General features: G+C 41.7%; 1 protein-coding gene across 1 annotated transcript; it reads left to right on the top strand.

The window, feature by feature from the left end:
• The first annotated feature begins 7,509 nt into the window (after positions 1-7,509).
• Positions 7,510-15,060, top strand: VHL (von Hippel-Lindau tumor suppressor). The gene is given in 5 exon segments (XM_064274255.1): positions 7,510-7,526; positions 8,664-8,872; positions 8,875-9,126; positions 11,490-11,612; positions 12,881-15,060. Coding segments are annotated over 5 exon segments (813 nt in total). The 3' UTR covers positions 13,093-15,060.
• The last annotated feature ends 1,389 nt before the right edge of the window (positions 15,061-16,449 follow it).

Raw genomic sequence — 16,449 nt, 5'->3', positions numbered from 1 at the left:
CAAAACCCCTGCTGAGACCTTTGGAAGGCCATTCTAAATAATGCCTTCATTGCAAAATAGGATGTTACAGTGGAGATAAAACTTTGACATCCTTTACTTGTAGTAAGTGCCGTCTTGAACATTATTGAGTTCTTCTTTAGCACTTTTACGGTCACTTCAGTTCATTGTTTATAATACCTCCCCGTCCTCTCCGTGATGAGGTAATAAGTGCTTCTACAGTTGAGGTTTTAGGTGCTTTGCAGTCAATTTAGCAGATGTTTATTGTATTCCTGCTCTATGCAAGGACTATAACATGAGAGAGGAATAGGGGTAGAAGTGATGATAACCTAAGTAGGCAGGAAGAAAAGTGCTTCTTTTCATGAGATTACATGTGAAAATGCTCAATAAGTGTTTATGGTCCCAAAGACACTAATCTCATAATTTATTGGTATCAGGGAAATGAATGTTCCTAAAGCTAGTGGCCTAAATAATACCATGTTGCAAAGATAGTTATAAAGAGAGCAACAGGTCCAATTTGGTATGGGGAGCTAGTGAACCTAGCCTCCTTTATCTTACATGGTACCTTAAGGTGTCAGAGTGCTTTCTTTTGTTACTGCCCTCTTTTTCAGAGAAGGCCCTGGCTCTCTCAAAGATACATAGCTAGTGTCTATAATTTATTGAGTATTACAGTGTGGTAAGAGCTTTACATTATTTCATTTAATCTTCAAGCCCTATGAGGTAGGTATTCTTATCTCCCTATAATAGGTGAAAACAAGTTCAGAGAGGTTAAAAACTTGCCCAAAGTCAAAGTTGAGTTGCTGGGATTTGAACCCAATTTACCTGACTCATAGACTGCTCTAACCATCCTACTTCTGAATTTGGTATAACCAAGTCTGAAATTTATTCTCTCATTCTTCATGTCTTTTTTCATTCCTAGACTATTTTCTCATTCCCTTTCACTATACTCACGTTAAATACTTTAGGCAGTTACACACATATCTTAGTATTAATACGCTTCCTCTTCATCCCTTTTGCAAAGAAGGCTTGATGGGTTTTCTTTGCTGTCTGGTAAACACTTTGCACTGATTGCTGTCTCGTTTCACTTCTCCCAGCTTTCTTTCTCTGTAGATTTCACTGTATGTTGTATTTTATGGAAGTTTTGCCTAAAGAATTTAATCAACTCTAGGACTTCTTCTAGCTATCTGTGGGTTAAATGCTTCTGGAGCCAAAAAAAAGCAGCTACATCCCCTTTCAGGAAGGCCTTAGATTTGGTCACTCTCCAAAAACTGGGTGTTTACACTCAAGTCACACACGCCTTTGCTCACAGCTCCTTGTAGCCCAGGGATAGTGTCGTGCTAAACCACCATTTATTTTGCCCCTGAGGTGTCACTTGAACTTACACAATTACTGTTGTGGAATACTAACTTCTCGCTTTCGCTGAACAATGAAGTTACACTTCACATGTAACCTAAGCTTGCCTAATCATTCTGTTGTCTTTTTTAAGGTTAAGATGTTTGCTCCTTATAACAAAACATATGTTGACAGGATTTTTTTTTTCTAAGTTTTGACACATTTCTTAGAAAAACATCAGTCATCATGAGCAAAACACGGAATTTTGTTGGACTTTCTTAGACCTGTTTTACTGTTTATTGATGTCTCTACACCTCAAGTGTAGCCACTACCCATCTGTCATGGAGGCTTGAGTGTTGCTGTGGTGCTGAGCAGGTTCCAGCAGAGCTTCCAGAATGAGACAGGCTAGGAAAAAGGGCGTGGTGATCTACTTCTGGAAGTCAGCCAGTAAAAACGCTATGGACCCCAACAGTCCTGTCTCACTGTGTGTGCAGTCGCCGTGAGTTGGGGGCTGCACTCAATGGCAGCTAACAAGAGCAGCATGTTATAAACCATGAGTCACAGCATCTCTCCACTGAGGAGACAGTGCCAAATCATCTTCGATTAACCCAATTTAACATTTTTTTTTTTTTTCCATCTAGAGAAGCTGACTTACGGAAGGTGCTCTGGCAGTTAGCACAGTTGGTGCCATTGTTAGCTGTACACAATACAGCTGATTTCTAAAGGCAGTGCAGGTGTCAGGTGGTTTATGCAACAAAAATCAGGTTGACAGAGGGTTGGCTTTATTTTCTAAAGAAAAACCACCCTGTACACCACTTTGTCAGAAGGTTAGGATTAGCTAAAACTCAGAGCCTTAGGGGGGAAAAGATCTTAGAGTTGATCTACTTCACCCCTGCCAATTTAGAAACGAAAAAGCCCAGACAGGTTGAGTGACATGCCCAAGGTCACCCTGGCAGCAAAGCCAAAACTGAAGCCCAGATGTCCTTACTCCCAGGTCAGCAGAGCCATTCAACATCTCCCAAGTCAGTTTTCTCTTGGGTGCGATGCTAGGCGCTAGGATAATTGTCAGAAGTGGCATCCACTGGCCCAGTCATAACGGAATGTGGTGCATCAGGCTCTGTACTTGGAAAAGCCTGGGGCAGGGTTTCCTTTGCACCTTTGGGCTTGTTGAGATGACCAAGTGTGAGGCTGGTGGTGTGCCTTGATCTGTATACTTCCAGTATTGAGGACCTGCATCCCCAAACAACACATTAAAAAACTTTGTTTTGTTTTTACTGTAAAACAATTTTCAGACAAAGTTGCAAGAATAACACAAAAATTTCCATATGCTCATACACGTATTTTTTAATTGAGATTTATTTTCAAATCTGAACTCATTCAATGTGACAAGCCTAGTGTTACTTTAAGAGTAAATGTAGAAAATAAGTGTGTTATCAGGTGAAAACTATCTTTTAAAATGGTAAAATGTACCAACTTAATAAATGATAAGCAGTTCGATTTGACTTTGACAAACATTTTGTCTAAAGGTGTTGTTTATTAGCATTAAATACTTCGTATGTTTACTGTGTGTGAGGCACTGGAGAGAATGGTGAGAAACACAATTTCAACTCGTGGAGTTTACAGTCTAATCATTATGCACTGTATGTTCACAAGCAACCCAAAGGACACCAAAATGAAATTTGCAGAAAAACCTCATGAAAACACAACATACCACACAAGAACAATGCAGTATCGACTTTAAATAGGGAATATGTCATGGGCCAAAATTTTATTATACAGGGAAGTCAGTACTTTTTTTAATTTTTTGTTTTTTCTACTGTGAAGAAATACATCACTACATACAGATTATGGGTTACACACAAGTGTTTGTAAAGCATTAAAAATTGGCCTGGATAAATAATTGAAGTAGCGAAAGTGCATTAATACCAGGGAGAATATATTTTCTCATTTGTTTTAGTATAACTGTATAAGCTGCGATTAATCTCTAGTCCTTGGAAAATGGTGCAGGCTCTGTTCAAAATATAGCTGAGCAGCCTGTTCCACTCTTAAACATAACAAACACCCTAATACCTTACACCATGTTTTCCCCTATTCAAAATAGCTGATTTAGAGCTTGACATGACTAATGCCATAATGATGCTCTAAGTAATCCTTCAACATTTTTTAATTGCACGAGCTGCACCGGTCTCTTCCAGAGGGGTGCGGAGCTATCTCAGCTCCTGTGGCCTTGGTCTCTCTTCTTTCTTCGTTCTCTTGAGAAGTGGCCTTCAGCGTGCAAACCAACAGGAAGGCTTTCTTGCTCCCTAACTCAGCCACAGTAGACTTGGCAAAACAGCTCCACTAGCCGAGAGATTCTTATGAGAGTTTTTCAGCCTGTTATACTGATTAGAGTCCGGATGCCTGACATGTTTATCTTCAGTTTAGTAAAGAGTTTTTGTAGTTGTTTTGTGATGTTTAAGACCTTCCGTGAACTACGTGCTCAAAACATTGGGTAGCCCTGATCTTTCCCATATAAAACCCCCCCATCAACCGTTTAGGGCAGACAGAATTTGGGAGAAATTTAACCCCTCAATTTTGTCTCTTGAATACCGGTATTCAATAAAGCCTTCTTACTGCTTACCTCCTCCTGTCTCAGTATTGGCTTTGAGGCAGGTGGCTCGAACCCGCAATTTGTGGTAACAATTGTCAAAACTCATTAAGAAAAAAAAAAACCCAATTTAAAAAACGGGCAAAAGTTTTGAACACACTTCAAAAGACGATAAAAGGATAGCAAACAAGCTCATGAAAAGATACTCAACATCATTAGTCATTAAAACCTGCTGCCATTGAGTCAATTCCAACTCATAGCAACCATATAGGACAGGGTAGAACTGCCCCATAATGTTTCCAAGGAGTGGCTGGTGGATTCAAGCTGCTGGCCTTTTGGTTAAGCAGCCAAACTTAACCACTGTGCCACTAGGGCTTCCATTAGTCTTTGGGAAAATGCAAATTAAAACCTTAGTGAGATACCACTATACATCTATTAATGGCTAAAAGTAAAAAACAAAAACCAAGTGTAGGCAAGGATGCCAAGCAACTGAAACACTGATTGCTGGTGGGAATGCAAAATGATACAGCCACTCTGGAAAAACAGTTTAGCAGCTTCTCGTGAAATTAAACATACACTTAACTAGGTCATAATATGTTGTTAGTTGCTGTTGAGTTGATTCCAACTCATGGTGACCCCATGTGTGCAGAGTAGATCTGCTCCATAGGGTTTCAAGGCTGTGACCTTTTGGAAGCAGATCTCCAGGCCTGGCTTTGGAGGCATGTCTGGTAGTCGAGCGCTTAGCCATTTGTGCCACCCAGTGATTAGTCAAAATATAAACAAGATGAAGTATGACATCACTAAAGAAAATTTTAAATGACAAAAGTAAAACGGAAATGCAAAGTTTATTGGTGGTTACCAGGAGCAAGTGGGAGGGGGAAATGGGGAGTTTTTGCTTAAGTGGTACTGAGTTTCTGTTAAACGTGATGTAAAAATTGGGAAGTGGGTGGTGATGGTTGCACAATATGGTAAACACAATGTTACTGAATTGTACATGTGAAATTGGTTGAACTGGCAAATGTTATATATATTCTACCACACACAAACGAAAACATACACACCAACAGGAAAGTGGGAGAGAAGTTATCTTAAAACTTTTGAGTGCATTTTTGTCTAGCCCTCTCTACATGTCTGTTTATTTGTGTGTAATGGAAAGTGTACTTTAAGAACAGTATAGCCTGTGATGTTACTTTAACTTAGTATAAAACCTAAACATATTTTCCTTGTTCTTAAATAGTCTTTGCAAACATTATTTCCAATAATGCAATGTCAATCATAAAGGAGGCCTGGGTTTTTCTAAAAACTATTGTGTCATTTTAGGGACATAGGCCTTCCATAACATTAAACATGTTTTTCACTTCACTAGCCTGGGAGTACAAATGAGGCCATGTTTGTACTCAACGGGCCATTGTAATTTGATTAACCGGAAGTCCTGTCTTTTCCTGGGGTTTTCCTTCAGGAATGTTACCATACTGTTAAGAAACAACATAGCTGGAGGTGCAGCATCACTGCCAGTCAATCCTGTCGGAGGCCAAGTAATGCACTGTCGAAGAGAGCCCAGGCTCAGGGTGTGAGTGCTTTTGTAGATAAGTCCCACTCCTTAGCTCGCTCACACTGTCCTCTTCCCGTAATATGACACCAGATGAGTCACTCTGGTCCAGCACTCTCCTCTGACCACCATCTGCACAGTCCTAGTTCCTTTAGGTGTGAAATGGAGGTAATGACATAGCTTTAAGGATGTGGATGTTGTAGATTTTTTTTTCCTTTTCCTTGAAGTTCCTCTTTGACTAATAATGAAACCCTCGAAACCTTGCTTTTCCTGAGCTTCTTCTCCACTTGGAGTCTATTCCACACCACTGAACACAGAATTGTGTACCATCTTCTCGACCACCAGATCTCCAGCCTTCCACAGCAGTGTGTGCCCTTTGTTGCACTAGTCATAACTGCACCTTTCCATTTGTGTGATTGTTTATTGTTTGAACATCTTATTGAAGCTGTGAAGGCAGGGACCCTGGTTGTTCTCTGCAACATTCTCAACACTTAGCACAGTACCCAGCTCTCAATAAATATTTGTGGAGTCGACAAAGAAACAAGTGTTTATACTTTGTAGTTTTAATCCCCCAGAAATAAATGTCTCATTTCTCGAATTTTCACCATAGTGCTCTGCACATAGTATTAAAAAAAAAAATGTTGTCAGGTTGATCCTGACTCAGTGACCCTATTGAACAGTGTAGAACTGCCTCATAGGGTTTCCAAGGAGTGGCTGGTAAATCCAAACTGCTGACCTTTTGGTTAGCAGCCCAACACTTAACCACTGCGTCACCAGCAAATCTGGCTACTTTTCCCTCTTTACTAATCGTTTATGGCCGGTAAGAATTGGTTGTTTTCATTATAAAAACAATATAGCTACATTCCAGAAAATGGGAGGGAGACAACAATTCTCCATTTATTTTACATCAAGGCATAGTACATGTACAATTTGATGATCGTTTTTCCTTTTTTTAAAAAATTTCTATATCCTAAGTAAGCCTTCCCTAATTTTAATGGGGTCACCATTTCCAATGTGGTTTGTGGAGAAAAGTTTGCATCAGGCTTTCTTGTCAGGCAATGGAAGAAACGAAGAAATTGAAAAGAGTTTGCTCAGATGGGTCAGAATCATAAGTCTAAACCTCTTCTGCATTTTAGATTTGAGAACAGCTGCCCAGATGGGTCGCCAAAAACAAAATGAAAAAACCTATCCCTTCTTTCTCCCCTGCCATTTCCTTTAAATACTGGGGCTAGAGTGCACGTAGCTCACTTTTGCCTCCTTCATCAGGTGAGCTTTTAGCAAGTGGTTAGCCTATAGGAAGTCCAGGGCTTGGAGGCAGTGGGTACAAAAGAAATGGGAAGTAAGCTGGATTGCCTACTGTGAGATCTGCTTTGTCTCCTGATGGGCGTGAGATCTTACATCCAGGCTGGACATGTTTGTGGTGAGAGATGAGAAGGGAAAACTTAGTCTTTCTTCGAAGTCCCTCTCCAATATAACCACTCCTGGGAATCTTCAAAAGAGCCCTGGTGGTGCACTGGTTCAAGTGCTCGGCTGCTAACCAATTGGTTGGCAGTTCAAACCCATCAGCCAGTCCTTGGGAGAAAGATGTGGCGGTCTGCTTCTGTAAAGATTACAGCTTGAAAACCCTACAGGGCAGTTCTACCCTGTCCTGTAGGGTTGCCACAAGTTGGAATGACACGATGGCAGTGGGGTTTTTTGGTTTGGGAATCTTTACCTGATTCTTTCTGGTTCAGCTAACCACCTCCACCTGCCCTACTGCAACCAATATCACACTGTGCTACAATGACATGTTGTCTTGTATGCTTGCCCAGTAGTGGCCTGTGAGCATTTTGAGGGCAGGGACAGTGTATTTACCTTTGTAATAACAACTGCTGCTATTTGCTGGGTGCTTACTATGCTAGGCACTGAGCACTTTTATATCTCACTTTTAATCTACACTTTTATAGCATAGGTACTTTTAAAAACGTCCATTTCAAATATGAGGAATTAAAAGCTCAGAGAATTTAAAGATTTTGCTCAACATATCTCATACCTGAAACTAGAGATGGGATATGAACTCAGGTAGGTGTCATTCTAAGTGCTCGGATTCATGTCTAGCTGGTACTGAACAGGCACTTGGTGGTTGTTGGGGTTAGTGCAGTGTTTTTCACCATGTCATAGGACTGAATTTCAGTGGGCACACAGTCTGCAGTGTGAAAAGTTATTGCCTTTTCAGTTTCCTTTAATTCTTCTGAATATGTCCAGGAGAAAGGCTCAGTTTAGTATTGGAAGTTCTTTAACATCTAACACTTGGCTAACCCTTTTAAACCAAAAGAGAGCAGGTTCAGTCAGAGACTTTAATGGAGAGTAGCTAAAATGTAGTAACACTTGTTTTGTTTTCTTTGAATCTAGCTTATTGTAATCTATGGCACACGATACTAAATTTCCATTTCCATTTCGGACCTGTTGCCCTCAGGTGAATTCCGACTCATAGTGACCCTATAGGACAGAGTAGAGCTGCCCCATAGGGTTTCCGAGGAGTGGGTGGTGGATGAGAACTGCCGACCTTTTGGTTAGCAGCCTGAACTGTTAACCACTGAGCCACCAAAAAACCAAAACCCATTGCCCTCCAATCAATTTCGACTCATAGTGACCCTATAGGACAGAGTAGAACTACCCGCTAGGGTTTCCAAGGAGCAGCTGATGGATTCAAACTGCCCACCTTTATGTTTAACCAGTGCGCCACGAGGGTCCCCCATTTATGGTAAAAAAAAAAAAAAAAAAATGATATAAAATTTCTTAACCTCTTTAATTGCTTTTGCATGCATAGAATACCTTTGAAAGGAAAAAAAAACCTGGTAATATTTGTTACCTTACGGTCTCTTGGTGTCTTACGGGGTGGTTGAGGGACTGGGGTGGGAGGGAAATTCTTTACTTTATTATATTCTTCTGTACACTTTGAATTTTGTGACCCAAAATGGAGCAATCTGGATTAATGAGAAAATTATTTAGTAAGTAATAGCGCACAGGGCAGGAAGAATACTGCAAAACCCTGAAGGTCTTTTGAGAATGAATGAAGCTAAGGAAACCTGTGTCAAAAACTTGTATGGAAAACACCATGACAGGGTAGCCCAGCGCCACCTCCGTCAGGGCTGTCGCTTGCGGCAAGAGGATACATCTGCGCACGCGCAGTCCCAATCCGGCCATCTAGGCCTCCAGTCTGCGTTCCAGCTCTGGCCGAGAGCGCGCGCACACACGTACGCACGCATGCCCGGGGACGCGCACGCACGCCCCGGCCTACGCCAGGCCCGCGAATCCCGAGGCGACCGGGCTTTGGTTGTCTAGGCTTCCTGAGGTAGTGCCCCTGAAGGCGGGGAACGTAGAAGAGGCCGACGTGGGCGCCGAGGAATCGGTCGCCGAAGAGGACGGCCGAAGGACTCGGGCGCCGAGGAGCCCGGCCCGGAAGAGTCCGACGCAGAGGAGTCGGGCGCTGAGGAAAACATGGAGGCGGGGCAGCGGCGGCCGGTGCTGCGCTCGGTGAACTCGCGCGAGCCGTCCCAGGTCATCTTCTGCAACTACAGCCCGCGTGTCGTTCTGCCCGTGTGGCTCAACTTCGACGGCGAGCCGCAGCCCTACCCGACGCTGCCGCCGGGCAAGGGCCGCCGCATCCACAGCTACCGAGGTACGCGGCCGGGCGCCCCTTTGTCCCGGGGCGCCGCGAGCACTGGCCTGGTCTCAGCTGAGCGCGGTGTCTGCGGTTGGGCCGGTTAACAGCAAGGGCAGTAGCACGCTCTCCGTGAACCCCCTCCACCTCCTGGGAGGCAGGTGCTGTTATTGTTCTTATTCCCATTTTACGGATGAGGAACTGAGACCCTCCCCTCCCCGAGAGGTGTGACAGCCAAGTTGATGCTGCTAGTAAGTAGCAGAGCATTCTTCATTATAACACTGAATAATTTGCATTCGACGGTGGCGGTTTTCCTCTTTTCACGTGTATTTATCCTCCAGAGAAGTGCTGCATCCCTAATGCCCGTTCGTGAAGTCCGTGAGTGGGAGGACCTGGCGTTTTCTGTTGTCCCCACTGTGCCAGGCATGCATAGGGTCCCTGCCTTCACGGAGAATGCTGTCCAGTCGGGAGACAGACTTATGCATGAACAGGCAAGAACAAGTCAGTGTCATAATTGCTGCGATGAGGGCGGAACACTGCGGTCCTGAGAATTTGGAGCAGGCGCCTGGCTCCTTGGGGCAGGCTGTACATTTTCGGTTAGGGAGAGCTTCCCATAGAAGGCGAGAAGGAGCTGAGACCCGCAGGATGAACTGGAGCTAACCAGCCCACCACAGGAGTTGACAGTTCTAGGCAGAGGGAGCAGCATGGGCAGAGACCTGGAGCCTTGGAGGGGGGAAGAGGGTATGGAAGGTGGAAGAGGAAGGTGATTACCCCTAGGGAAATGAGAGCCTTTAGCTTTTAAGCAGAGAAGTAACGCTGTCAGATTTACATACTGAAAAGCTCACCCAGATTGCAGTGTTTGGGGGAGGGAAGACTACTACTGGTGAGGCAACAGGAAGTTGTAATAACCCAGGTGAAGGATAACTAGGTCTACCTAAGGTTGAGGCAGTAGTGGCAAAGAGACTTTACCAGACCTGTTGCCATAGACCATCCCAACTCATGGCCACCTCATGTGTTACAGGGTAGAACTGCTCAGTAAGGTTTTCTTGGCTGTAATCTTTACAGAAGCAGATCACCAGGCCTGTCTTCCATGGTGCCGCTGGGTGGGTTTGAGCAGCCAACCTTTCAGTTAGTGGTCCAGCACTTATTTGTGCCACCCAGGGACTCCCTTGAAGTAGTCCTGTTGTTGTTAGGTGCCATCGAGTGCCCTACTCTTGCCTAATTTTCACAATCATCCTGTGAAAATCCTAATGGATCTCTCTTGCCTTGATGGTGGTTTACTTATATGTTAATGCTTCTCAAACTTTGACACCAAACTTCCTCTGATATTTGATGAAGAACAGTTATTCCAAGGATCCACATTTCTGTAGTCTTCTGTTTTATCTAGGAAATTGTGTGAATTTTGTATTCTTCAGAATTTATCTGTGACTGAGTTAGTATAAAATATTTCTTAAGTTTTCTCACCAAATCTTCAAGTAAGTTTATGCTCCAGTAACATGGACTGTGTTTATTCTGAGACAACCTCCGCTTTCTTAAATAAAGTCTTAAGCCTGACAGTTTGCCTCTCCTCCCCTCCTTTTTTGCAAACGAGGCATTTTATAAATTCAGATGTAATTTACCTACAGTAAAATGCACAGATCTTAGGGTTTCAGGAGTTTTGACAAATGTGACAACACCTAGATCAACTTGTAGAACATTTCATCATCTCAGAAAATTCCCTCCTGCCTCTTTCCGCTCAATTGCCTCCCTCCTAGAAGTGACCATTTTTCTGATTTTTCACACCATAGATTACTTTTGCCTATTTTTACAGAATGTACTCTTTACAGTCTGGCTTCTTCTCTCAACATGATGTTTTTGCACCTCCTCATTTTTTTAAATAAGTATTTATCGTTAGTGTAGTAAAAATACATGTAACAAAACATTTGCCATTTCAACCTTTTTTTCTGTGTACAGTTCAGTGACATTAATTGCCTTCACCTTGTTCACCTCCTCATTTTTGAGAAGCACAGATTTGAGGAGTCAGTGGCCTTCTCTCTTGTAGCTTACACCGTTTGGTGTGATTTGCAGTCGTTTTTTAGGTAGGCTTTGCTTTTCTACCAAGGTTGCAGAAAGGGTGTGGGATTTGGAGCCTCACGTATATACTCTTCTGCTTACTGTCTCTCTTGCCTTGAGCTTTTCCACTTTGCTTTTTCAGACCTATTTCCTTGTCTGTACGTGGATCTACTGCAAAACTTGAGTGCGATAATATTATTGAAAGTGATTTGTATAAATTTAAGCAGAGGGAGAAGGAAGCATTTCATGTAGGTCAGGGGAAATGGTAGAAACAGGTGCCCTGCCTCAGACCAGTGTGCCTACTTAACAGCCTCTGCTTGTCTTAACAGGTCATCTTTGGCTCTTCAGAGATGCAGGGACATATGATGGGCTTCTCGTTAACCAAACTGAATTATTTGTGCCATCTCTCAATGTTGATGGACAGCCTATTTTTGCCAACATCACGCTGCCAGGTACTAATGTTCGATCTTTTAAAAGAGATAAAGTTGTTTGTTGTAGTAAGTAGAGGATAGGCTGCTTGAAGAAGCCAAGTCCTTGCCAGTTTTTGCCTGATGTTAGATGAGTATCCATCCGTTCTGTGTCGTATTTCCTCCATATACAAAATGCAAAGAAATATTATTTGTGTGTTTTATACTGAACAAAGATGTAGTGTCTCAGAAGCTCTTTGGGCTCTTCAGAGGTGGGCTAAATTAAAGTATCTGATTATAGAATGTGTCCATGACCCTGGAACAAAATTGTGCTCCATCAGTCCCAGGAGAAGAGCAAGGTATAGAGGATGAGATATTGTGGCTTGTTTATATGACTTCTAATGTTGTTTAACCTCACAGTGCCAATTAGGGGTTAAAAAACAAATCACTGAATTGAAAATGAACATCATATTTTACTATTTGTTTAAAACTCAGGATTTTATTAGGGTGAACCCTAAGAAACTGATGTTCTTGTGAATTAAAAAAGAAATATCTATAGCTTCATAGGGTCCAAGCTAATATGTATATGTAGATCCTGTTTTAAGGAAGTAGGTATACAAAAGTAAGCGTTGATAACTTAAATTTGGTAAATTGTGCCTTATAGGATACCCTTAAATAGTAGTGCCCTTAAAATAGGGTTTGAAAAAAAAGTTTGAGTTACCCCAAAATCTAGTTACACACTCTTTGGTTATGTATTGCTGTGTTTCAACCATCCCAAAACTTGACAACAGCCATTTTATTTGTTCTTAATTCTTCATTCTTGGCTGAGCTCAGCTAAATGGTTATTCTGTTTATTGGTGGTCATTGGTGTGGCTGCCTTCTGTTGGCAGATTGGCTGGGATTTGGAGGCTGGATCTCTCTCCCCGTGTAGTCTCAGGGCCTTTCCTCCTTTGTGTAGTTGCTCCAGCAGGGTAGCTCAGGGCTCCCAAGAGTGTAAATGTAGAAGCTGCCAGGTCATCTTAAGGCTTAGGCCCCAAATTGCCACAGTGTCACTTCATTCACATTCAGTTAAAGCAGATCACAGGCCCAGCACAGTTTCAAAGAGAAGTAACGGCAAAAGGGGCTGAATACCATGAGACATCCATTAGGAGCCATCAATGTTATACACTGCTACAAAACACGCTCCCCCTTTTTTTGCCCAAGTGAAAATCATCCGTAGTAAATATAACTGCCGTGGTTGGCAAAGCCTCTCGCTCATCCGTTGTCCCAAAGCATGAGTCTGCTGCTGAGAGTTTGGTTTTTTGCCCTTACAGTGTACACCCTGAAAGAGCGGTGCCTCCAGGTTGTCCGAAGCCTAGTCAAACCTGAGGACTATAGGAGATTAGACATCGCCAGATCACTCTATGAGGATCTGGAAGACCACCCGAATGTGAGGAAAGACTTGGAGCGTCTGACACAGGAACATATTGAAAATCAGCGGATGAAAGAGGAGACTGAAGATTTTCATTGGGATTTGCACTCCTAAGTCTCTGCTTTCGATGATACTGACTGGTCTTGATTCAGACATTGGACTGGGCACATATACTCAATTTCCCAATGTCTCATTCTAGGAGTAAAATGTGCTCCATTGCTTAAATGAAGGTTAGCCGACTTCACTAGGCATTGTGGGGCTTCTGGGTAAAAATCACAAAATTCTATGTCATGTCTGCTCTTTCTAGAAGTATTTATCAGGAGAAAGTAGTTTCGTTTTTGCCTCCTACTAAGTCAGGAAAGTTTCCGTGTAAGGATTTTTGTGTAATTCAGTGAGAATTGCGGCATATCCTTTAATTGTAAGAAAGAGGTGGCATCTGCTGCTTTTAATTGCTGTATTGTGGTTGGTTATGTGTCTGCCTCCCGGCTTTGGGGACACTGAGATGTCCTTGAGGCAGGGACAAGTCTTTCTCCTTTTTGAGACCCCAGTGCCTAGCACATTATGAGCCTTTAGTCATCGTTGACTGATGGATACTGCTTTAGTAGAAAGTGTTGGAGGTTTTGTTTGTTCTTCCCTTTTTTTTTTTCTTCCATAAGTGTGTAAACAAATGTCTTGAAGGGAATCATTTTTATAGAAAGCACTTTTTATCATTTTTAAAATTTTGTGTTTTTCTCTGTCCACTATTGTTGCAGTACAGTGTTATTTCTGTTTCTAATCCGTGATTGGCATTCTACAGTTACTGTGATACTGGCTTTTTTGTAATTTGACATCTGCACAGAAAATGGGAGAAATAGCAGTCCTCGTGTTTAATTCTAGTGTTAAGGAGCTTCTGTACCGTAAGTAAGTTTTTGCCAAGCGTGGGAATTTCTATTCCTTTTTGTAAGGCCACGGCATTTCCATTTAATTCCAGAATTTTTTATCAGGCAGGATCTAGTGATACTTTTCATTTAGCTGGAGCGAAGGCTGAAGCACTCCAGTCTCTGGCAGGTTACTCGTCCTAACACACAGTGAACTAACTCATGGAGTAGCCTGGGATGTTGTATAGTTTTGTAAATGGACAAATCCTTTCTCATAGGCTGGACTTAAATTATTTAACTCAAATTCAATACTTCCATCCAACTTCATATTTTATAACTAACAGTTAACAAAAAACTTGGAAAAGACAGAAAACTAAAGGAAAGAAAATCTGTCACCATAGATATACAACTGAAATACAATCACTAGTAACATTTCCAACTATTTCAGCCTTTCTATGGCATGTTTTGGTTGGTTTGTTTTTATATAGTTGAATGATACTGTATATACAGTTTTGTATTCTGCTTTTTCATTTAACTTTGGAAAGTAAATATTTTCCATGTGATTATAAGCTTTACATAAGCATTAATTACTACAGTCATCCTTTTATACTTAAATGTTTGGAATATTTTTTGACATCTCTTTAGTTCCTTATGCTAACCATAGGCACAATCCTGTGTTCTGAAATCAGAGTGAAAGGAATGAAACAAACTCCCACACTTTTTCCAGTACACTGTAAATTTCATGGAATCTTATTCCCTCCCCTTAAACATTCAACAAGTAAGTTGACCCCTTTTTTTTTTTTTAAGCATGCTGCAGTAATTCTCATTCCATGACACACCTCTAAGTATCTTAATTTTTTTGTTGAAAGGGAAGAAATATGGAGCAAGAGAGTTTGTGTGCTGGGATAGAAAGCAGCTACATGAGTTTCGGAGTCAGGTAGGGTAAGGAATTGAAGGAGGTCTGCTGGTGCCGGATTAATTCAACCTTGGTTTTTTTTTTTTAAACCTGTCTTTGTATGAAAATGACATTTCATGTTCCTCTTGTTAAGATGTGCAGTGTGAATACTGTGGGGTTCTTTTTGTCTATGTGTCTTGTCTAAGGAAGATTGAAAACCTGTAGCATGTATAATGACTTTTTTTATTTGAAATTTTGTGATTCTATTAAATGTATCACTCTTAAGAGATTGATGTTTCCTATCTCCATTAAAAAAAAAAAAAAAAGAAGCTATATATAATGCTTACATCAAATAGTGCTGAGTAAAGGAAATAGGTAGGGTGTGTTGTGTTATTTTAACCAGGCTGTTCTTGGAGAGTTGTAAAAGCTGTGTTTGCTTAAAGGCTTAAGGTGAGGAAGGGGTAGCAAACTCAAGCAGCTAGCTTCGTTCTCAGTTTTTTCTCTTTCCAACCCTGGGTTTTTTGTAAAATGTCATTTCTTTTAGCTTTATTTCTCATATAAAAACAAAATGTCACTGTAAAAAAAGTTGCACAATACAGCAAAGTATTAAAAAGAAAAGCATTCACGTTGAGAACAAAGTTTTTTCCGCATGAAAACAGAACCAAGAAAGGTAATGATTAATATTTTACCAGCAGTTACATTGAGAAAATGATAAAAGGAGAAGGCATTGGGCCAGAAATCATTGCACAAAGGATATGAAATAGATGCCAGTGTTTTGCATTCTTGACGTATGAATGTCAGTGTGAACTTTTCAGATACTTTCATGTGAGGTTTCTGTATCCCATTCTCCTTCCCACTCTATATTTACCACTGGGCTTCCTGATACCCCTTCAGTATATACATACTTTCCCTTTCTGTTGACACACCTAAACTCCCTGTCCCAACAAAACATTTTTCTGAGTAATCTCCCCGCTGCACACACAGTACTCCATGAGCAGGTCACAGAAAAATTAGATACACTTATGATGGTAATCAAAAGAATTGGGCAGTAGCACTGGATATATAAGAGAGAGAACCCACAAAACTTGTTGAGGAATTTGGGACATTAAACCTCAGAAAATATAAGTCATCTTACACAAATAAAGCCATAGTCTCTCTCCCTAATCTTTAAGTGGGAAACACAAAAGATTGTTTCGTTCAGATTGGAGACAAAGAGTCCTAGAGGCTGGGGCTGGCCCACAATGGTTGTTAATAGCAACAGGTAAGATTACTAAAAGGCCTAGAGGAAATCACAAAAATCAGACCAATTGCCATCAAGTCGATTCTGACTCATGGCAGTCCTGTGGGTGTCAGAGTAGAATTGTGCTCCATAGGGTTTTCAATGACTGATTTTTCAGAAGTTGTGCTCCTGTCCTTTCCTCTGAGCAGCCCTGGGTGGGTGCCAACCTCCAACCTTGCAGTTAGCAGACAAGTGCGTTAACAGTTTGCACTACCAAGGGAGAGGAAATCATACTGAACAGTTTACTGTAAGGTAAATTAAAGGAGAGTTAATGAGACAAAGGTGTCTTGGCAAGTAGTTTGCTTTGTAGGGAGTCACATGAGATGACACAGTTCTTCCCCTGTAGGAGGGTGATGAATTCCCTAGGCCCAGTCCAGGAGTTTTGAGAGTGCTTGCTGCAGTTATCAACGCCCAGAAGCGTCAGACAGGAACTAAAGGTG

This window comes from Loxodonta africana, chromosome 22, assembly GCF_030014295.1.
Source record: "Loxodonta africana isolate mLoxAfr1 chromosome 22, mLoxAfr1.hap2, whole genome shotgun sequence".
Classification (NCBI taxonomy): domain Eukaryota; kingdom Metazoa; phylum Chordata; class Mammalia; order Proboscidea; family Elephantidae; genus Loxodonta; species Loxodonta africana.
The sequence above is the reverse complement of the archived record's forward strand: the minus strand, read 5'-3'. Positions and strand labels throughout refer to the sequence as shown.